This window comes from Ovis aries, chromosome 2 (assembly GCF_016772045.2).
Source record: "Ovis aries strain OAR_USU_Benz2616 breed Rambouillet chromosome 2, ARS-UI_Ramb_v3.0, whole genome shotgun sequence".
NCBI classification, from domain to species: domain Eukaryota; kingdom Metazoa; phylum Chordata; class Mammalia; order Artiodactyla; family Bovidae; genus Ovis; species Ovis aries.
This window is the reverse complement of record NC_056055.1, coordinates 71,514,729-71,538,207: the sequence shown is the minus strand read 5'-3', so window position 1 is coordinate 71,538,207 and position 23,479 is coordinate 71,514,729. Positions and strand designations below refer to the sequence as shown.

At 38.9% G+C, this 23,479-nt stretch overlaps 1 protein-coding gene across 7 annotated transcripts in view; it reads left to right on the top strand.

Annotated features, from left to right (window-relative positions):
* The window catches only part of RFX3 (regulatory factor X3), a 343,496-nt gene extending 326,162 nt beyond the window's left edge, over nucleotides 1-17,334 (top strand). For all 7 annotated transcript variants that reach the window (XM_060409419.1, XM_042243406.1, XM_042243408.2 and 4 more), the window contains 2 exons: nucleotides 5,942-5,984; nucleotides 10,426-17,334. In XM_060409419.1, coding sequence (XP_060265402.1) covers nucleotides 5,942-5,984; nucleotides 10,426-10,664 — 282 coding nt within the window. In that variant the 3' untranslated portion in view covers nucleotides 10,665-17,334. The remainder of the gene's footprint in view (nucleotides 1-5,941; nucleotides 5,985-10,425) is intronic.
* Nucleotides 17,335-23,479: the final 6,145 nt, after the last annotated feature.

Sequence of the window (23,479 nt, the reverse complement as noted above, 5' to 3'; positions counted from 1 at the left end):
AGCTGTTGCTTCCCCTACACCAACCCCCACACCAGCTATCCTTTCTTTCTTCCAAAAGGTGGACTTAGAAAGAGACCTGTACAGGTCTGAAAGGGGACTTTGGGGTTTTAGGCAGGAAATTCTGGGATCTCAGATAACAGAAGTATGGTCTGAGGGGTAGGAGTAAAATACAGGCTTCTGGAGGGCACACCCACGTGACCCTTGCCCTGTGGGGAGGGCCATGGCCATAGGAAAGCCAAAGCAGGGCCCTCTGTGACGTGGGGCTCAGGACAGAGGCTCCTCTTGGTTTGACCTAGTGGTAGCATTAAATGTTCCTGTTTTTGAAATTACTTTTCTCCTCAAAAGCATCTAAGGCCTGTATTCCTTCTTCTTCACTACCTGCTTGCTCACTCATGAGTGCTTCTTAGAGGTTTTTTTCTTGAAATATAATTGCTTGGCAATATTAATTTCACATGGACAGAATAGTGATTCACTCTTTTTATCGATTTTATTCCCCATCTAAAGTCATTACAAACTAATGCCTTTATTTCCCTGTGCTGTAAATATATTCTTATGAAAGTGTTAATTGCTCAGTCATGTCCAACTCTTTGAAACCCCATGGACTGTAGCCTACCAGGCTCTTCTGTCCACAGAATCCTCCAGGCAAGGATACTGGAGTGGCTTGCCATTTCCTTCTCCAGGGGATCTTCCCCACCCCGGAGTCGAACCCAGGTCTCCTGCATTGCAGGCAGATTCTTTACTGTCTGAGCTACTATGCTGCTACAAACTACTATAGTAGTTTGTTTAATTTCTTAGAGATTTTGAAACCATATAAAGGCAGATAAGTTACTGTGTCCCTAGGGTGCAGAAGGGAAAAAATCCTGAGGAGTCAGAATCATGATAAAAATAAGCTACCTGGGTATAGAGTAGCCAACAGCACAAGTTGCCAGGATAGCCAGCTAGCCTGAAAGGGTAGAACCAACAGTGAATATTTGGCAGAATTTTCCTTGGCATGAAGCAGACTAGCAGAAATCTTACCCATCTTTGCAGGCTTCAGTAAAGCTATTTGGAAATACATAGAAAAGTCTACTTCTAGAGTGAAAAAATGGCCAAGGAACACACAGTTTTCCCAAATGGAACATTAACATACCTTGCAGATTTTCCCTGGTTGCCCAGATGATGTCATGATTCCTGATGAATCCTCCCTCCCCAGGATGGGGTAAACTCTTCCAGCATCCCAGTGAGTGAGGTCTTTGTCTCAGGCTTTGGACACCTTCCTTCTGTCCCTAGTCTCTGTTTTGTGGGCTCCCGTGGAGCCTCCCCAGCTTGCTGTCTGGGCCCCCTGGCATACTCTGCCTGCTTCAGTTTCCAGCTATTAGAATACACAGCTTACCTCCCTGCCTGTGGAAAGTTCGCTGCTGCTGGATCTGACAGGTAGTGGCTCTGGAGTAGATCTGTGGGCTGCGTTCTCCTGGGCCAAGCCTGCTTCCTCTCTTGGTGCCTGTTCTTGTGCATCACAGTCCTGTGATGAACCCCTTCTCAGCTGCGTGGCCACAAGTCAGGGTCATACTCAGGGTCGCTCCCAAGGATGCTGCCTGTGGTCACACTGGCTGTGCTGACAAGTCTCCCACTTATACTTCCTGGCCATTACTACTCGTTGTGAACTCATGGTCTAGCAGACACCTGTTGGCTGCCTTGACCACACATTTTTCAGTCTGCTCTTGTCTAGGAGCATGCTCATTATTATGACCCCTTGTAAGGCCTGGAGGAAACAGTTTCTAAGGTTAAGAAGTCTGTCTTTCTAAAAATAACAGATATGCTTTCTCTGCATCCCATTCAGTTTCTGCTTTAGAATGTCCCCTATTTATCTATATGGCTGACAATTTTAATTCCTTTGTACATACAAGGCCATATGCTTTCTACCCCAGCGCACATGTTAAGTCCCTTAATTTATATTCTCTCCTCCTCGTATGGAACATTCTCTCTCTTTGACCTTCTCCCCCTTTCCATCTCTCCCTGCTGATCCCTAACTCCCTCCCTTCCTAAACTGATGGTCAGAATATCTGGTCTCAATATTGCATACTCAATGCTATATTTAGGAAATATGGTGGTCTAACACCATCATATTTCCTATATATTGTTAAACAGATTAATGTGTTTTCAATAGCTGTAAGATTAAGCTCCTTACCTTGCCAAATTCATAAACTTTTTTTGTGATGCTGCTGCTGCTGCTGCTAAGTTGCTTCAGTCGTGTCCAACTCTGTGTAACCCCATAGACGGCAGCCCACCAGGCTCTGCCGTCCTTGGGATTCTCCAGGCAAGAACACTGGAGTGGGTTGCCATTTCCATCTCCAATGCATGAAAGTGAAAAGTGAAAGTGAAGTCGCTCAGTCGTGTCCGACTCTTAGCAACCCCATGGACTGCAGCCTACCAGGCTCCTCCATCCATGGATTTTCTAGGCAAGAGTACTGGAGTGGGATGCCATTGCCTTCTCCGTTTTGTGAGGCAGTGATACTTACGTAAGGTTGTGAGGAAAAGGCTCTCTGAGGAAGTGACATAGAGAAGGTGATATTTGGCATCCTTATATTTGAGAGGAAACCAACCACCTACTAAACCATGACAGTACTTTATAAATTGTTAAGATGTCACCTCAGTGAATAGCAGTCCCCTCCGGTCCCCTGTGCAGCAAGGGAAATTAGAAAACAGTAACAGTTCTTCTGATTTCTGAAGCGTAAGCTTACACTGATCTCTGGACCTTCTTGCCAACCTCCATTTTTTCATCTGTATCATGTCTCTCCTCCTCTACTCTTTCCGGTTTGTGCTGGCCTCATTTAGGTCCATGTGGTCTCTCTCCCATCTGGGATTCTGTCTTCCTTATGCCCACCTCAGTCTTCCCTGCCTCCCGTCCCTTCCTGCTACTTTACCCACTGCTCAGTCGAACTCCCCCTGCAACTGATTTCCCTTTCTAATAACCCTATACTTTTAAAACCTTCCTGAAGGTTTCCCAGGCGGCCTTCATTTTTGGCTAAACCACCTGTCCTTTCCAACGTAAGCAAATTTTGATATTCACCTTCAGAAAGAGGGAGTATTTCCAGACTAACCTGACTAGAACTGGCCGGCAGAGTGTCTAGCACATAGTAAGCTCTTAGTAAATATTTTTGGAATCCTGAGTGAATGAACTGATTTTTCTAATCTTAGTCTATCTATAAGATTAAAGTGATTTTTTTCCTTAATATATGTATATTGTTTCCTCACCCATAAAATGCATATAAAAACCTTTACCTTGCACTATATAAAGATATTAAAATCTCTTATTCACAAGATTTTTATTTTAAATCTACCCTGGGATTAACTTTGTAATTAATCCCAGAGACACCTAGAGGCATTGGCAGTGTCTCAGAGATTATTATTACTATTGGTAAATTGTCCCCCACAGTACGTGGTCACAAGCCTGCAGCATTGAATGTGCAAATATTTATTTACTAATGAGCATAACAATCACAGAAATTTCAGTTGTTTGGGTTTTTATTTTTATCATCCTGAGTAATCAGATGTGTGTGCGTGCATGCTAAGTCGTCGCTTTAGTCGTGTCTGACTCTGCGACCCTATGGACTGTAGCCTGCCAGGCTCCTTTGTCCATGGGATTCTCCAAGCAAGCATACTAGTGTGTGCCATGCCCTCTTCCAGGAGGTCTTCCCGACACAGGGATCGAACCCCCCGTGCGTGTGTTTCCTGCATTGGCAGGTGGGCTCTATACCCCTAGCGCCACCTGGGAACCTGAGTCTCCTGCACTGCAGACAGATTTACTATCTGCAGCCACCAGGGAAGCCCAGTAATCAGATACATTCATTCAAATTAAGCAGAAATTTTCAAGAAAAATATCTATATTAAGATGTTATATTTTCAGTTAAGTAGCAACTAAAAAGCAGTGTTTATTTTGAGGAAAAATTTTCACATGTGTCCAGAGTTTGGTTTTAGCCACTCTGCATAGTATTATTGATCACCAGTAGCAGGAATAATTTCGTTTCAAAAAACTTCTCAGGATTTATCAAAAACAAATGGTGTGTTCACTTTTTATAGGTATAGAAGTATACTTAGATTCATCAGTGCCAACTTGTTTCCAGTATGGGGTCCTAAGTGTTGTTAAGTACTCATTTGCAAGAAATAAAACTCTAATTTTGTATGTCAAATAGAAATAATGTATTGACCTTTCAGCTTTGAGCATTCTCTATTTATAGTCCTAAAATATTTAAATAATACCAAAAATAGGTAAAGAAAATCCTGTTGTGATTTTTAGTACTTCTATTCTTTAGTTCAAGAAATCCTATATAATTTAAACTGTGGTGTTTATTTAGACTAGCATAAGGTTCTGAGCCATGTGAACAGGAACAACTTAAAAACAACAGTTCAGTACTTATGATTTTGTGTTTACTGCCTAAGGGATATAAATGTAAGGCGATGGGGCAGTCTTTCAAACAAACATGCTGAGAGTTATGCATCCAGGAGGGCTTGTCCCTTTCAAAGCAGTCACCTAGGGAGGCTACACGTTTGTTCCATTAATAACCTCATGGCTTACAATGTTGTGGAATGCTGTTTTTTAAAACTGCCTCTGAACCTGCTAAGAAATAATAAAGAGCAAGATGACACATTATTTTGGATACCCAGAATTGTGGTAGAGATACATTTGACTTTGATGACTAATCAAAAATCATCTTAGATCAAACACAGTGAAGAAAATGCAGAGTATTTGGGGTGGTTGTTTGATGTAAAAACAACAAGATGGGCTTTCTTGAATGATACATAAACTAACTCTTGACATCAATTATCAAAGAGGAATTCCGGAATCTTAAAACTTGGGATAAATGTAGAGGCTGCTAAGGTAGCTACTGTGAAGAATAATACATGTCTAGGTAAAAACTAATAATGTGTGTATATTTGCAAAATAAGATTAGTTTTATTACTTTGTAGACATACTTTGTAGGTGAAAAAAATACTATCATGGAACTTTTTATAAGCAAACTTCCAAATGTAAGTAGAATTTCTCTCTTACCCTTTCTAAGCTTTTTGAGAAGTCTGAATTTCTACTTATGACTTATTCTGAATCTTCAGCTTTCAAAACAGTAATGTTTACCATTTGAAAAGCAGGTGCTATGAGACTTCACTTCAGCTTTTCCTGATTAGCTTCGCTACCTCTGCTCTTCAGGGTTTTTCAGTGTATCCATCTTTGTTCATCCTGAGAATCTCAAAGTGTATTTTTCACTGTAAAAATATCATTAAGCTTTTGAACCAAGGTAGAAATTAAAGCCTAAGCTGAATAATATTAATTGTTCCATATTGTTTTAAGGCCTTTTTTGTTGCATTCGTAACAATGCCTTTCTTTTTTACTTTGGGACCCTGTATCTTAGTAAATAAAAAGATCAAATTATAAGAAGTCTCCAAGGTTTCATAAAAATAAATACTCTCAGTTGTTGGGGCTCCTATTGTTTTTCACTTCTACTAATAAAAACTCCAAAAGCGGAGTTCAAACATGTGGCTGGACCACATTTCTGTAATGTAGACTCCAGGTGGACTCTTGGAATTAACAGGGGTGGAGCTGATGCATCCTGCTTCATCAGAGCGTTTCCAAATCTATTCTACCACATCCATCTTCATCCAGGTCAGCCAGGCCCCTATTTCTTCACTGCTGAGTTCAACTAATGAAAAGCAAAATGGAGCATGGAAGGCAGAGAAAATTGTTATCCTTTTGTGAAGAGGCTAAGACAGCTAAATTGTGACACAATTTAAACTGTTCAAATTCGACAGGTTTGATTGGAAAATTAGGTGACCCATGTAGTTAGAGATCAAAATGGTCACTAGTTTACAGTTTTTAAAAGTCATATTGTGGTGTTTTTCTACAGTCTCTTAGAATATTATTTTATTCCACCTGGTAGTAACTGTTGCATAAATGACTATTGTTTTGCAGTTTGGTGATTTAAATGCTGTGTCTCCTGGAAATCTGGATAAAGGTAAGAACTGAAAATAATGTACATTTTTAAGGACTTTTTTTGAGTAAGAAGTTCTCAGAGGAAAATGCAGTATATGTACATATATAAAATATATGTACACATACATTTCCATTTTGTGGAAATGGCATAGAATCCTTGATGAATGTGACAGTTGTGTCTTTTGAAATGCTTCACTATTTCTCCAGTTCTGTGCTTTCCTTATGTTATGTATATTAAGAGCAAAAATTGAATTTAAATGCAGTTTAAACTCTTCTTGACTTTTTGCCTGCAGTTGATTATAAGTAACAAGAAATTCTTTCTGGCCTTCATCGAAGTCCTGGAGAAAAGTGATAAAATTGGGTCAAATATTTTTATTCAAGGCCCACTCGGCAAGAAAAAGATTCCTCAGCCTACCCAAGTCACTAATTCATACTTTTCAGTAGAAAGGGAACTCAGAGATAGTGAAGTTTACTATAAAAGCACAATCAGTATTGGGGGAGTAACATATATACTTCTTGAATTTTCATATTAGCGTTGCCATTCTAATATGACAACCCAACATATAATTCTGAAGAAACTCACAACCTATGACACCAGAGTAAAAAGAGAAGGGCTCAAGGGAAAATGAGGTTGGAATAGAAAACACAAACACTCCTGAAAAAAAATTCTAACTCAGATTTTATTTTAATGTAAAATTTCTAATAAGTAAGCACTGTAGAAAGTACACCTAAGTACACCTTTCTTAAAACACACTCACACAGACACACACACACACACACAAAGTGAAGACATCTTGAGGTTTAAGGAATTGAGTTTTGGAGTCAAAGTGTATGAAGATTGGGAAGAACTATGCTGTTAGCCCTTGCAGGACAGAGCCAGCGGGGAAGCTGAGGCGTGAGGAAGGATGTAGGAAATCTACACGCAAGGTGCTGTGCTGTTCTCTGCAGCATTCGGTACCAGGGTCCTCAGTGTTCAGCTTCCGAGCCTTCCCGGTGGTGGGAGACAGTTATGTGCCGGGAAAGTCCTATGTGAATCAATATCACTCCCACATTAAACTCCTGTCACTATTTATCAACCATGTACACTTCAATTCCCATTTTAATAATACACATAATAGCTCAATAATAGCAAAACAGGAAAAGTAGAAAATGATAGCCCCTATAAAATAGCTGCAAATATATATTATTTAGGATTAACTGATGAAACATCCGAAAAGTAAATCAATGATGAGGCCAGTTTGTCATTTCAGAGCAGGAAAAGTAGCTGTTGAAACCCAGGTACAACATTAAGACATCCCTGATGATGCACTGATAAAGCCTCCTAATTCAGATTCAGGGATTTCATCCAGGGTACCTGGAGGTGTCCTAGGAATGTTGCTTCTGGGCCAGACACTGGCTGGCAGCCAGTCTTCTTTGTCAAGTGTTGAACCAAAGTCTTTAATAAACTTCAGTGACACCTAGTTTTTGTTCTTTTGTTCCAAATTCCCACAACTTCAAGTAAGTTCCTAGGAAATATCTTGAATTTTATAGAAGTCTTTCTATAAAGACTTGAATTTTATCTTTAGTCTCTAAGCGTAAACTGTCTATGGGAACTAGAGAAAGGGCTTGCTTTTGTGCTCCTGTGTAGCCTGTCCAAAAGAGCCCTGTCACTCATGAGTGGGCCTGAAGCAGGGTGGCCTCAAACATGAGAGTTTGTTCTGTCCTTTGCCCCATTGCCTGTTTCAGGACATCCTACTCTCTCTCCACTTGCCCACCTGCTTGAAATGATTATTTTTTTATTTTACTTCTGCGTCATTTATTATTTTGGCACTATTTTCTAGTCACAGGAAAGTTGGTGGAGATGGAGCCAAGAAGCAGTGTGACTCACCCTCTCTTTGCTGGGTGGCTCTGCTGGTCCCATTCACTCCCAACTGGATGCTTCTTGAGACATAACCCCACTAGCATATTCAGAACCTAAGGCTTGAATGTGAAATCTTTTAAGAAATTTTTGTGGGTTCTTTGACATAGTATGAGAATTTAATTTTTTCCAGATAATGGAAGTAATATTAGCTCTGTAGAAAGATTTCAAATAATGCAGAGAAGTAGAAAGTATAGAAAGTGAAAACTTCATAGTCAAAAGCCTAAGACACTTCTGATTTTAAACATTAAGAATTTAATGAGAGGACCCTTCCAGACCTACTTTTGTTGCTATATACATATATATATATATAACCACAAAGGTATCATGAAAATCAAAGTATTACTTGCTCAGTCGTGTCCAACTCTTTGGGACCCCATGGACTATAGCTCACCAGGCTCCTCCGTCCGTGGGATTCTGCAGGCTAGAATACTGGAATAGGTAGCCAGTCCCTTCTCCAGGGGATCTCCCCAACCGAAGGATCAACCTAGGGATCAATGGGTCTCCTGCATTGCAGGCTGATTCTTTACCATCTAAACCACCAGATCCTCTTATTGAAGCAAATGTCTATGGAATGTAGTCCTCTGCTGCAGCCCTCCAGACCTTTGGATATGTTCTGACAAAGTGCAGTGTTATCATCAAGTCTATTTTCCAGAGGCAAAAGGTAACTGGATAAGTAGGTAAGCCAGGATATCTTGCCTCCTCTAAGAGACCTTCTCTGTATATTGTTTAATGCAGTACAGATACCATTTCTAGTCGATATACCTAGTATCAACCTTTTTAATCACCCAGCATTCCCAGAAATGTTGCTCCTGGCAGCCACACACTGTTCAACCTGCACAGCCACATATGGAGGCTCTGTTATTCTTCATCATTTCTCTCTGGAGCCATCTTTGCACCAGTTGATAGGAAAAGGAGAAAAGTCAAGGAGCCCATTTATGTTGAGAACTTCTGCAGATGTGCCCTCAAAGGGCAAAACTAGCCTCAACACCTTTTAGAAAGAGTCCAACTGACTTTTTCAGTTAAGGCAATGGCACCCTACTCCAGTACTCTTGCCTTGAAAATCCCATGGACGGAGGAGGCTGGTAGGCTGCAGTCCAGGAGGTCGTGAAGAGTCGGACACAACTGAGCCTCTTAACTTTCACTTTTCACTTTCATGCATTGGAGAAGGAGATGGCAACCCACTCCAGTGTTCTTGCCTGGAGAATCCCAGGGACAGGGGAGCCTGGTGGGCTGCCGTCTCTGGGGTCGCACCGAGTTGTACATGACTGAAGCAACTTAGCAGCAGCAGGAGCAGTTACACACTCATACGTTAACATGCCACAAAATGTAATGGAGATCTAATTCTGTTAATACAAGTCACCATAAAAAGTAAAAATATCTAAGAGTAAGTATATATTTATTTTATTTATAAATGAGGTTTTGGTGTAATTATATGTGGGCTTTTTTGTGGGGGAAAGGTAAACAATAAAACATATTGAAGATGAAATGAAAAAGAGGTTTTTTTCCGACTGCACTTCACAGCTTGTGGGATCTTAGTTTCCCAACCACGGATCAAACCCAGGCCCCCAGCAGTGAAAGTGCAGATCTTAACCACTGCACCATCAGCGAATTTACAATAAAAAGATTTCTCAAGCAGAAATATATCCCTAGCTGTTTAAAACTTAGCGCTCATGAAGAGGCATTCTCTCCACTCCTCTGAGGAGAATCTTACACAGTGGTAAAGCTGTGTGTGACCATTTTCTTTCTCTGCTGTGCTTTTGAAATTTAATAGCACATGCTGGAAAAAATTAAACAGTATTCCATTATAACAATGTTTTAGTTAATATAGAATGTGTTAAAATTTGGAGGTAATAGTGACTACTTACTACACCTAATTTCCAGAAATGAATACCAGCTATTAACAGAGACTGTCAGTGTTGCTAGGAAGGAAATTCATTGTGCTTTTTAAATCTGATACTGTGCCTCAGTCTTCATAATGTTTTGTAAGGAAAGTTAAGGATCTAATTAATATTGTGATCAACAACATTCATGTGCACAGAAGGTGTGTACACAGCCCCTGCTTATATATGCTGTAGTTATTTTGTGAATCAACATAGTTCCTATCTGTATTAACATCAGCACAGATGGAATTTATATCTAGTGTAGATCTTCAGAGGAAACTGTAATCTTTTCTTTCTCCCTTTTTTTTTTTTAAGTTAGCATTTTTCAGCTCAACATTCCCTACAAACCAGCATAGTGTACCAAAGTGCCTACTTTAAAATGACACAAGTTATGCTACTCTTTAAAAACTTTAGGAAACTCCAAAGGTCTTCTTAGAAGAACTTTTATTAAAGGTAGGAGCCACAAACAGGTCAAGAATAAAGTACCTTTGCTGTGTTTGAAAGAATAGGGCGCTGACACAGGTAGAATCCATTGAAAGGAAAACCCACAAGCTTTGTCCTCCAAGAAGGGCTAAGGAGTTGATTTCCTAATGTACTATATTAAAGTGTTTCTAAAGCATGTGTGGATTGCTCTTTTCCAGTTTGTCTTCTAGTACTAGTCTTGGTATTATTTGTTTGTGCAGATGAAGGCAGTGAAGTGGAAAGTGAAATGGATGAGGAATTAGATGACTCTTCAGAACCTCAAGCCAAAAGAGAGAAAACGGAGCTGAACCAGGCATTTCCAGTGGGTTGCATGCAGCCCGTTCTCGAGAGTGGCGTGCAGCCAAGCCTCCTGAATCCAATTCACAGCGAGCACATCGTCACAAGTACTCAGACTATCAGACAGTGCAGCGCTACAGGAAATACCTACACTGCAGTCTAAAGGATATTAAAGTGTATTTTTCCAGCTAACATTAACCCTGTTGATATTGGGCTTAAGTTGAAATTTTGATAAGCCTGAAGGTCGACTGTTGTCAAATACTATCTGTGCTGAACATTACCTTTTCAGAGTTGTGAAATGGAATGGGTGTATGTATTTTGCCAGGTCTTTTTTTTTTAACATAAACAAAATTATTTGCCTCTTAATAATGAGTTTTTTTCCCTTAGTTTTGGGTGTCAAGAAGGATTTTTACAACACTTAATGTCAGTGTTTTTGTTTTCTTATAATTAAAAAGTAATTTACATTTTTGTAGCTTAAAATATTTTATTGTTGATTGTTAGTCTTGGTGTATGATTTCATGTGTAAGTTTTTAATTAGATGCACTTCTGTGAAATATCAAAAGAAATGATTTCTTTGATTTACACTGGAGGCATGCACATTTGGCAGCAGATGCATCAAAGTTGCTTTTGAAAGGTGCTTTTCATCGGACAGAACCACAAGACACTATTTTGATAACATTTTGGAGTACGGAGAGAGAATACAAAGCATTTTTATTATAGTGCTAGAGGGTTGGGAAGGTCATCTATTTTTCTCTGAAGAAAAATTGAGCTGTGCATTTATCAGTTCAGAGTAAATGACAGAATGGCAAGAGATTATGCTAATAAGTACATAATTTGTGTACATAATTATTAAACCATGTTAATGCAAGCTTCCGTTAAACATTGAATTTTAACTGTTATTTGCATACCAATTCCTCTGTTTAAAGACTACTGATTCTGTATTTGGGACCACTGCACAGATGCATTCTGCTGTTGAGTGGGGCTGTTGTAGTTAGATACTGAAGCTGAAAAAAATGACTTGACTTCTTTTTTTTTTTTTTTTAAGTGTACACGCTACTTATGCTGAGCTGGACATACAGGAAACCATTCCATTTGGATGACTTTCTTTTATTCCAGGTCTTTTTCCTAATAGTAGTTCAATGTGCTGCTATTGTAAAAGAAAATTTATAGAATGCAAGGAATGTAGCAACCTGCATATCGTTATTTCCTTCAAAAATATTTCCTGGTTTCTAAAGTACGTGGATTTAAATTTTAAACAGAACCTGAAGGCAGTGTAACTGGCACACCGCACTGCTGCTTATCTCCAATTCTGTCGGATTTGGATAGGTGGCTGGGTGGACCAGTGCCATTGAAGAATGTACATCAGGGATCATCGTACCTCGGCTATTACATGGTGCCTTAAAACAGAACTGAAGCTAAGGTTTAGTAAGGCTTATTTTGTTCATGTGAATTCCTTTTCAATCCATTTGACAAGGTGTGCCTGTCATTTTCAGATTGCCGAAGTGAGGACAGGTAACATGTTCTTCAAAGAAATTTAGGGAAAGCTAAGCAAAACAAAAAGACAAAAATCACTTCCCCTCTTTGAGTGACCATGAATTTATTTTTGTTCCTAGAGCTGAAGATTACTTGATTACAAATCACATTGCTTAAAGATTAAGGATCAGATTGCTGTTGTGGAGTAGCAGGCTATTTTTAATTACCAATTTTGTTACATAAAATCATATATGTTTTAGACCATTCTTATCTAGTTATAATTTAAGAAAATTAACAAAATAAGCAGGTACTTATTGAAGTGCATCTTTTCAGTCTAAATGTTTCTCTGTGTGTCTCAGTGTCTGTGTGCCCATGCACACAGGAGTGTCCATGGGCAGGAGTCAGCTACAAAGTCAGAAGGTGAGATCCCAGAGAGGATACACCCATCCCAATTTTAATTTATGTGAAAAGTGAGGTTCTTTTAAGCACTCAAATTATTAACAAAAGGAACAGGCACATCCATTTATTTAAATAGTTCTAAAAAAGCTAATTAGCAAAAATAAATAGTATACAAATACACAGAGCCAAAAAAAGGGAAAGCACAAAATGATTTACAGATTATTAATGAGGCCTATGTTAAACTCAAGAGGTTTATCTTCTCAGTTTTATTAGGGTTGGGGTTGGGGGTGGGAAGGAGAGAGTGAGCCAATCTAATCTGTTAAACTGAAAATACCAAATGGCTTATTGGGTAACACGTAGTACATTTCAGCTGCTGTTACCTGATTGCCTTAGAGTACTCAAATAACTAAGATCAACAAAGCTTCTTAAGTTTAAAGATTTAGATATAATTTAAAAATTATATCATACAACTCACATATTTGAAAGTCTTCACTAGCATCCTAGCATCACCTTCTTTAAATATCATTTAAATGATCATTCCCCTTTTTCCTCCCCAAAAGGCAATGAATTTGCACTATCACACACACACAAAGGCAAACAAACAAAACACCTTAAAGCTGCAAAGATGTGTATCTACTTCATTGTGCATTAGAAAAGGTTTACAGGTAAAATTAAAATCTAAAAAGAAAAAAATCATTCTTCATTATGACCCTCCTTTCTGAATTTTTTCACTTTCCCGTTCACCACCCCCAGAACTATATTATATCTATATTGGACCAAATGTATTTACTGGTTTCATCTTGTTTATTGAATGATTTTCAATATTTATTATCATTGTTTAATGTTGGATATATTTGTGTCGTGAGAGGAATCTGATAAATAATGGGCAAATTTAGATTGATGGAATTTAGGGATTGGGTACCCTCCAGGATTCAACATCTCTTCCAGTTGTTCACGGTTTGTTCTAAATTAGGACAGATGAGAGGAATCAAATATTATTACATTTCAATAAATATTACAATATTCTAATGTCTTTTATGAACACAGGAACACTGATTCTTTGTGACTAGGGTAGGCAGTTCTGACCAATAGATAAAATAACATCTGTGGTCTCTGCTATTTCCAGTTATCTGTAATCCACAGAAAGACACACACAGCTTAAACAATTTTGACTTTGAATTGTGAAATATTATTAGAAAATAAAAGTGTAATTTATACAGTTGAGCAAATTGGAGCAAACATTGAATTTTTTTTCATTTTTTAATTCACAGAAACGATTATCTTTTCTAAATAATGTTATGACAGTAACACTCTCGGAGTAGATTTACTGATGAGTGAAAGTACACATTTTAAGGACCTCTTAATATTTCTTGACATTGTAATAAAATACTAGTCATGAAAGTATCTATATAGACCCAGTGCTAGATTTTCGGTGAGGAAAAATGTGAGGAGGACATGTTGGCTATTTTTAAGTTTCTAAAAAGATATTTGCATGTAGTAGTATTGAGTATCATGGGTATAGTTTGACCTTCAGATACAATTTGAGAATCATACCCAAAAGATTTGCATTCACAAAGCCAGTGAACAATGGGATGAAATGGCTGAAATATCTCCTTGGAACACAGGACCCAATTTAAAATGTTTTCTCTGGATATCAAATGGCTGGTCACTTTTTCAGGATTCTCATCCAAACTATGTTTGGACTGACTGTATAAGTCTTACTGCCTTTTCAGAAATCTGCTTTCCTTTTTGTGCTTTTTCTTGTACTGTATAGCACGGTTCATGCACCTCTCTTTAGATGGTGTACTTTAAAAACAAAAGTAAATTTTAGAAAATGATTTTTAACACTGCATACCTAAAATTAGTAGTGTGCATCATTGACTGCCTTTGATTTGTAGTAGACATGTAAAAATGAACACGTTCTTGTAGAATGCTGTCAAAGTCATTCAGGACTGAATATGGTTTCATAACCATAATCATGAAACTTTTTACATGAACGCACTCTCTAGAAGTGCAAATTGTGATGCATTTTCAAATTGAAAAATTCTTCAGATGTATTTGAAATGTCTAAAATAATGCTGTGCTTGAAACATTAGTGTAAAAAAGTATAGGTCACTGTGATGTTGGTCCTCCTTGTGTGGACACAAGTAGAAAGTAAAAAACTTTGGCAAGTCACCTTTGTGTACAATTTGAGGCAGTGGTTATATTACAATAAATTGACCTTTGTTATAACCTCCCCTCCTCCAAATTCCTGGTGAGAAAAATAATAATCATCAAAAAACTAAAGTTAGAGTTTATGATTTGTATGAATCACACCAGAACATGGGGGAGAGGGGTTGACATGCAGTGCTACTGAAAATTAGGCTTGTCACTAGATCAGATCAACCTCCATGTGTGTGGTTAGAACAAATCAATTAATGGAATCCTAGTATTTCTGCAAGTTTGGTGATTTTTAAAAACTGGAATAGAAGCATTAATTCAGTGCTTAGTTCTAGCATTAGAAAACCCCTTTAATGTAATGCCTTGTATTAACCCTTTGAGCATTGTAAGATATACAATGGGGGACAAAAGCCTTTCAGATCATTTATTTAGACTTAGACCGGTAAAATATACTCTATATCCAAATGTCTAATTATGCTGTTTTTTTAAAGGGGGGGTAGGAAGATAAAGTGTTTCCATGCTGAACACTTACATTTTATATACAACTCTTAATTTTCTTCAAGAGGGCTTGATATATTTATTCCCAAATATTCACTGCCATCTAAGGAAGTGTACTGTTTACAGAAAATAAAAAATCAACTTTTCTAGCATCACATCATTACTCTAGAAAAGGAGGACAAATACATGGGCCTGTAGACCTATGTCATTACTGATCTCTGCACATTGAAAGTACCTAGATTGCCTTTAAAAGGTATGATAAAGAAAGGGTTACATTTTTTTTCCCCAAACAGAACAAAAGATCTCGTTTATTTAGCTTTAGAAAGTACAGTTGTAAGTGAAGCCTTAGAAGCGAGTGGATAAAGAAAAGCTGAACTATGGGGGCAGGTAAGCTATTTGGAGTTAGATCTCTCATAAAATATTGTTTGGGAATTTCATGTAGGGCATAATTTTATCTATGCTCCAAAACTTTAATACTTTGTCAAAATAATTATATATAGATAGAATGGCACTTGATTTTAAGCTCATCTGTCAGGAGATGCTATGACTACTGCTTCTGGTATCTGTAAATGCCAGTGTGCTTACACAGTTGCTGACTTTGTTCAAGGGCCTCTCTGCGTGCACTGGGCCCCCTTTGTCCCCTGCTCAAGGGAACTTGAGAGCCGTATCATCTGCAGATGTGCTTGTGCTGCGCTAGCCAGGCGCTCATAAAGAGTGTAACCTATTCTGATGTCTGGTGAAAGGACATCCATAGCATAGTGCAAGTTTGCCGTAAACGTTGCTTTTTTTAGGCAGTTTAGGAAGTCAAACCATGCAAATTACTCATGTGTTAACATGCAATACTCAAAGGGTTTTAATTTAACTCTCTTCTTTTGAATTCTTCATGATGATTTACTGTAAATGCTTCTAAGTTTGCATGCCTTGATCATTGCTGCTAGTGATTTTATGTGCCAGTAGACCTGAGTTTAGTTTACCAATTTTACTTAAATAGTAAAAGCCACTTACAAAGTGACTGCCTAGGATTTCTTTTTTTTTTTTTTTCTTTTGGTTTGAAGTAATTGGTAATATGTCCTATTTTCAAAGATGTATTTTGTCTCGTATTTGGTTCTGGTATTTGATCCTTTCCCCTCCCCTCCACTTCTTTCCTTTGTTTTTTTTTAAATGAATTATGATGTTGGGATTGGAAGCCCTGAGTAATGAAATCTTTGGTAAGGATTGTTTTTATGTAGCTCAGTAATGAGGACAAGTCTTTATTAGAGGGATTATGATTCTGGGGAGGAAAAGAAAAAGTGAAAACTCCCATTGACTGTTGATAACCAAGTAAATTTTTCCTTGAATGAATTAATACTTTTGAATAAATACTTGCCTTGTTTTAACCTGCTAAACACAATTTTAAATGACCCAGTAACAGAGGTATTGAATTTTATTCGTTTAAAAAGCATCTTTTGTACCAAAGCAAATTTTTTTCTCATCTCCATCATCAATTGGGACCTATGGTGGTGACCAATGCGTTGGTTACAGAAACTATAAGTGAGTGCCTTGAGAAAACTTGGAAATTTGTGCCTGGGGTGGTAAACTTTTAATTAGGTTAATTGTAGTGCTTACCAATCAGTAATTCTACTATCACTCAGGGCTTTCGTACCTTCTAGGTAAAACTTATTTCATTGTGTTTTTTTAAAATATTGTATTTTTTTTTAAGTGCCATCATTTAAATTTCACTTAGTAAGTGGCAGATTACATTATTCAGTCCCACAAGCACAGAAACATAGTAACACTAGGAGATATTTGAACATTTATTTTACAATCGACTGAATATATTATGTAAATGAGGTAAGCAACTTTTGTAGAGATTGTATGTGTGAGATAATGTAATGTTCTTTTCCAGTTTTGGACTACAGTTGAATAAACTTTTTAATTATTTAAAAACATCTTTACCGAATAACATGTGATGGTTTTTTGTATAATGTATTTGATTTTGTAAATACGTATTTCCTGATGTGATTTTTGTGAGAAATGCTAAATCTTTTAGTATATCATGTCCTCTCAAAATTGGCAGGAGCTAAATAATAGTTTGTGGGCGATTTGTATTGTGTACTGTACAATAACTGGGGAACTTTTATAATTATAAAAATATATATTAACTTTTAGTGTGTTGTTTAAACAAATGACTGGAACATACTAAAGATATTAGTAGGATTTTTCTGAATATTTCAGACTTGAACTCAGGCTAGCTTCCTTGTGTTTTTCAAAACAAAATGGTGTCTTGTCTTTTAAAATCAATAAATTTGTTTCCTTGTTACAAATACATTTGAAATGGCTTGATTCCCTCCCCCACCCCCAAACATTCACACACCTCATATCATTGCCAAGAAGCATATATTACACTGCCTCATCTAGGGTGTCTGTCATTCACTAGCTTAGAAACAAAATTAAGTTGTTTTCCTTGTTTGTGTCAAATGAAATTGGCAATATTTACACATGAACAGCACAAAAAGAGAAAACAAAATTATAAGCCCAGCAGGGTACAAATCTTACCCTCAAAGAAAATTAGTGATTGAGTGCTGTTTAATTTCAAAAGCTGTCAACATGCCCATTGTAAATCCAGATTTTTGGATGTTCATAATGTGTTTGTTTTGTGTCACTTCACATTGATATTTGGCACCCAAGTTTCTTGCTTAGATTGAAACAGTTTATTAAAATTCATTTTAATACACTTAAGATACCCTGCCTCAATTTTTCTTCTTTTTTGAATTATGTATTTACACTCAGGAAAATTCACCCTTTGTACAAAGAAATAGGAGTTCACAGTTTTTAACCTCTTTTTTTTTTTTTTTTTTTTTTTGGACTTGGTGTCTCTTGGAAATCTGAGGTTCTCTACAAAATGAGGCGCCAGACCAGTGATACTGGTGAACTGGAGAGAGGCAGGGAGACACAGCTCAAAGCCTGGGATCACCAGCCTGTTCCCTGAGGCAGGAAGGGTGCCCCTAGGCCAGAGCTCCTAGACCAGCAAACGGGCTCCTTCTAGGAAAGTCTGGGGTTTCTCTCAGTCGGCTGTCGGTGCAGTGCCCTGGGGGCGGTGCCCCCAGCGCGACTGTCTCGCCATTGTTCCAGTCCTGTGGTGTCTAGGACTGCAAGTCCCCCATCCGCCCCCAGTCACGTGACTGAGCCCTGTCCCCAGTGCGCAGCCACCAAACCCAGGCACCAGACAGGTGTGAAAGTTTCCTTCTAGTAATACCGGCTCAGGAGTGCAGCAAAGGAAGAGGGCACCGGCCAGGAAGAAAGAGAAAGAGCTACCCCAAAAGAAACAAAAAAGTCGCGCTGGAGCGAGGGGATGGTGCCTACCTTCTGTCCCAGAGGATGCCGGTAGTTCCCAGGTAGGTGGGCCAAACGCTCCACGCCGCTTGTAATAGAAGCAAAGAAGCCTCGTTCACTTCAAGTCTGCACGGAGCCGGGGCGGTGAGTCTGGGTGCTCCAGCCCTTTAGGAGCCCTCGTCAGTTTTGCTAGAGCCTTGTGGGTCTCCTGTTGGTTTTCAAATGGTTTAGATATTTTAAGGGCTTGTCTGTGAGGCGAAGGTATTAAAAGTTGGGCAGCCTGGCTCCTCAGGCAGTGGTTCTGGATTTTGAGTTCTCTTCTGATTGTGGGGTTGGGGTTGGGCATGAAGTTTAAGGTGAGGTTGTGTCCCAGTCTCTCCTACCCAGTTTAATGTATTTATGTTCCTGGTTTAGTCAACATGTCGCAGTTGCTCAGGCAGCCTTTAGGGTTTTATTAGAGGAAATTTGTTCCATCTGTAGCTGTAGATTCCCTATGTCTATGGGAGAGGTGAGTTAGGAATTTAATCCTCAGGAACCTCTCTGTCTTGATCACTGCAGAATTCTCTGTGTAGCGTGGTACTTGGCATATTTTATAATTAACTAAGTAATGTAGGCTGCGTTGGTTCTTGCAGCGAGCGGGCTTTCTCTAATTGCGATGAGCAGGGGTCGTTCTTCCTTTTGTTGCTGCGCCTTCTTTTTGCAGTGGCTTCTCTTGTTGGAGCACAGGCTCTAGGCGCCTGGCCTTCAGTGGTTGCAGCTTGCTGATTCTAGGCTCCTGGGCTCAGCAGTTGTGCATGGGCTTAGCTGCCCCCTGGCATGTGGGATCCTCCCAGACCAGGGATCGAACCTGTGCCCCCTGCATTGGCAGGCTGATTCTTTACCCTGGACCACCAGGGAAGTCCTTGTGGTGAATTATTTAATAAATAACTTGTTTGAATTGAATACCTTAATTCATTGTCCCTAATGTTTATACAGTTTTAAGGTTCATGGTTTCTGCCATTACAAATAATTCTTACGAAAGCCTCTTGCGCATTTTGTCTGTGCATTTATCCCATTTTTCCTATAAACACATTCTCTACACACATTTCCAAAAGCCTAAAATGGTAAAACTATTTTTGGAACACATTGCTGAACTCTGTGAAAGCCGAAACCAATTTATAATTCCTTCAAAAACTCTGAATCAAATCTTGGGAAACAAATTAGTTGAAAAAAATTGTTTTAAAGGCATCTTATGTTTGATCTAGGACTATTTACCATTTTATAGGCAGAGAAATCAACACTTGAGAAAATTCCTGAATAATTTGGCAAATAGATTACCCAGCAAAATGATAGTTGATTATTTGGAAACTTTCCCTCAGCAATGGTCATATTAATTGCAAAGGCATTTGGGGCAAGTAAATATTTTATACCCCAAGTGGTCATCCTAAAGTTAAACTTGGAATAAGAGTTACAAATACAACACTAAGCACTTATGTTAACATATCATTACATCACTGTCATTTTAACTGTAGCCAGTTGAACATACCGACATATTCTCAGAACACTTCACTATGTGTATTAAGTAGAGGAACTGTTTTTTAAATTATGGAAAAAGAAAAAATTTTTCATCTTTCTGAACTAAAGAAATGACTCATAATCTTACCAAACTGAAAACAACCCATTTCCTTCAAATATAGAATGGATAAAGACATTACAGGTTATTTATGTAAGGAGTACCATATGTTAGTGAATTAAACAGAGTACAATTAACTTGATAAATTTCACAAACATTCCGTGGAAACAAGAAGACATGAAGGACTACATGTTACATGATTTCATCTATAAAGTTCAAAGCCAGGAAGCTGCTTACTAGAGTTTATACCTTTGGAGAGGAGAAAACCCAAACTTGGGTCCGCTGGCCTGTATGCAGCAAGGCCAGTCTACTGACACTAGATTATGGAGAAATGCAGCATTTATTTCAGGGCACCAAACGAGGAGTCCAGGACAGCTAGTGCTCAGAACACCAGAGCTCCCTGATGTATTTCAGGAAAACATTTTCAAAAGCAAGGTGGGGGTGGTGAATGGGGTCTAGGTTATGTGATCAGCTCATTACAGTTCTGATTGGCTGATGGTGAGGTAACAGGGCAGTGTCACAGGGGTTAACACCATAGATCTTTTGATGCTAGTAGGTCTGGGGACTGCACGTTCATGGTCATCAACTAGTTCATTTCTCCCATTTGGTGGTAGTTTTCACATCAATAAGACAACTCAGGAAATGTGCATGAGATGCGATTACCTAGGTACTTCAGCGAGGAGATAAAGCAGAGCATATGGAGAAGGGGTCTGCCCCAGGAAGGCGTCGTGGGGTACTGCTTGGTTACAGAAACACTTGCAATTAGAAAAGAGCAAGGTTGTGTGATGCTAACAACATTCTGTTTCTTGATCTGTGTAGTGATTATCTGCACATTTAGTTTAAGATAATTTATTGAACTGATTTTTTAAAAACATCGAAACTAGTCTAGGTTCAGTCTCCCCTAATGGCTTAAAATCCCAAATCCACAGTTTTCTTAAGCCCAGGAAACATTTTAACTTACGCATTTGCATCCCAAATGCTGTGTTCCAGATTTACATTTAACACATTATTTAATGATGTCTTGAACCAGAAGTAGCTATGAAATGTTCATGCTTCAGTAAGCACAGTTGACTACTGCCTACCTGATTTCTTGTATCTTGTTACAAAAGGATGTATTTGTTGGAGTTGATTCAACAAATAAATGCTAAGCATAATCTTTTTTAAAAAAAATCTGAGTGCCTAGTAAGTTAAGAGTAAGGATACACTCTGTAACAGAATATTTCGGAGAGTCTCCCAGGTTTACAGGTTGTCATTCTGAAAGAGATAGGAATACCAGACCACCTAACCTGCCTCTTGAGAAATCTGTATGCAGGTCAGGAAGCAACAGTTAGAACTGGACATGGAACAACAGACTGGTTCCAAATAGGAAAAGGAGTACATCAAGGCTGTATATTGTCACCCTGCTTATTTAACTTCTATGCAGAGTACATCATGAGAAACGCTGGACTGGAAGAAAAACTGGAATCAGGATTGCCTGGAGAAATATCAATAACCTCAGATATGCAGATGACACCACCCTTATGGCAGAAAGTGAAGAGGAGCCAAAAAGCCTCTTGATGAAAGTGAAAGAGGAGAGTGAAAAAGTTGGCTTAAAACTCAACATTCAGAAAACGAAGAACATGGCATCTGGTCCCATCACTTCATGGGAAATAGATGGGGAAACAGTGGAAACAATGTCAGACTTTATTCTTTTGGGGCTCCAAAATCACTGCAGATGGTGACTGCGGCCATGAATTTGAAAGACACTTGCTCCTTGGAAGAAAAGTTATGACCAACCTAGATAGTATATTCAAAAGCAGAGACATTACTTTGCTGGCTAAGTTCTGTCTAGTCAAGGCTGTGGTTCTTCCAGTAGTCATATATGGATGTGAGAGTTGGACTGTGAAGAAGGCTGAGCACCGAAGAATTGATGCTTTTGAACTGTGGTGTTGGAGAAGAGTCTTGAGAGTCCCTTGGACTGCAAGGAGATCCAACCAGTCCATTCTGAAGATCAACCCTGGGATTTCTTTGGAAGGAATGATGCTGAAGCTGAAACTCCAGTACTTTGGCCACCTCATGCGAAGAGCTGACTCATTGGAAAAGACTCTGATGCTGGGAGGGATTGTAGGCAGGAGGAGAAGGGGATGACAGAGGATGAGATGGCTGGATGGCATCACGGACTTGATGGATGTGAGTCTGAGTGAAGTCCGGGAGATGGTGATGGACAGGGAGGCCTGGCGTGCTACGATTCATGGGGTCACAAAGAATCGGACACGACTGAGCGACTAAACTGAACTGAACTGAAGATCCTGCAGAAATGTCTCTCAGTGGTCTAGAGGGCCCAGTGTTTGTCCACTTTGCGCAAATGCTTATTCAGATGATTACATCAGCAGGTTCTGTGCATTAGAAGAGTAGTAGCTCTGTGATCTTTAGAACTGTGTGTGACACCTGGCAGCAAACTAAGGCCTCAAAATGTGTCTGGGGGAACCCTAAGAAACAGAAGATATTATGAGCAGGAAATCACACTGTTTGTATTGCAGAAATAGGAAGATTTACTTGCTTCATGGGTGTGCTACCACTACAGTATGCCCAAAGCCAGTCAGTTAAACCTAGGATGTCATATGGCCATCCTGAATGATTTGCAGAATCCGAAACACCACACAGCTTATGACTAGTGAAACAGCAGCACTCACACTGTTGCATAGAAATGCCTTTGCTCAGCAGTGTCGTAAGAATGCAAAGAGCCAGAGAGGGGAACTCCAGGGCTTGCCTGCCCCACTCCTCAAGTTCTCCCTGTCCTTGCTGCCTCTCAACTGTTGAGCCAGTGGGGATGTCCACTCTCTCTGTGTGTGCTTCTCTTCAGTCCTGCCTCTCTACTCCAGCTTGTAATGTACTCAATTGTCTGGCACTAGAATGTTTCTGTATCTTATTTGAGGCCCAAATTCTTAAAAAAATTTTTTTAATGAAAGTATAGTTGATTTACAATCTTATATCAATTCCTTCTGTATAGCAAAGTGACACAGGTATATATGTGTGTGTGTCTGTATATATTCTTTTCCATTATGGTTTTCTTACCGTTTGTCACAGAATATTGAGTATTGTTCCCTGTGCTCTGCAGTAGGAGCCTTTTGTTTATCTACCCTATATATAATAGTTGGCCTCTGCTAATCCCAGACTCCCATTCCTTCCCTACTTTCCTCTCCTCTCCGTTGGCAACCATAAGTCTGTTCTCTATGTCTGCAAGTCTGTTTTTTTTCATAGATATGTTGATTTGTATCATATTTTAGATTCCACATACAAGTGATATCATTTGTCCTTTTTCTGATTTCCTTTGTTTAGTATGGTAATCTCTAGGTTCATCCGTGTTGCTGCAGATGGCACTATTTTATTGTTTTTGATTGCTGAGTACAACTCCGTTTGTGTGTGCGCGTGCATGCGTGCGTGTGTGTGTTTACACCATGTCTGCTTTATCCATTTGTCTGTCAATGGGCATTTAGATAGTTTCCATGTCTTAACTACTGTAAATAGTGCTGCTGTGAATATAG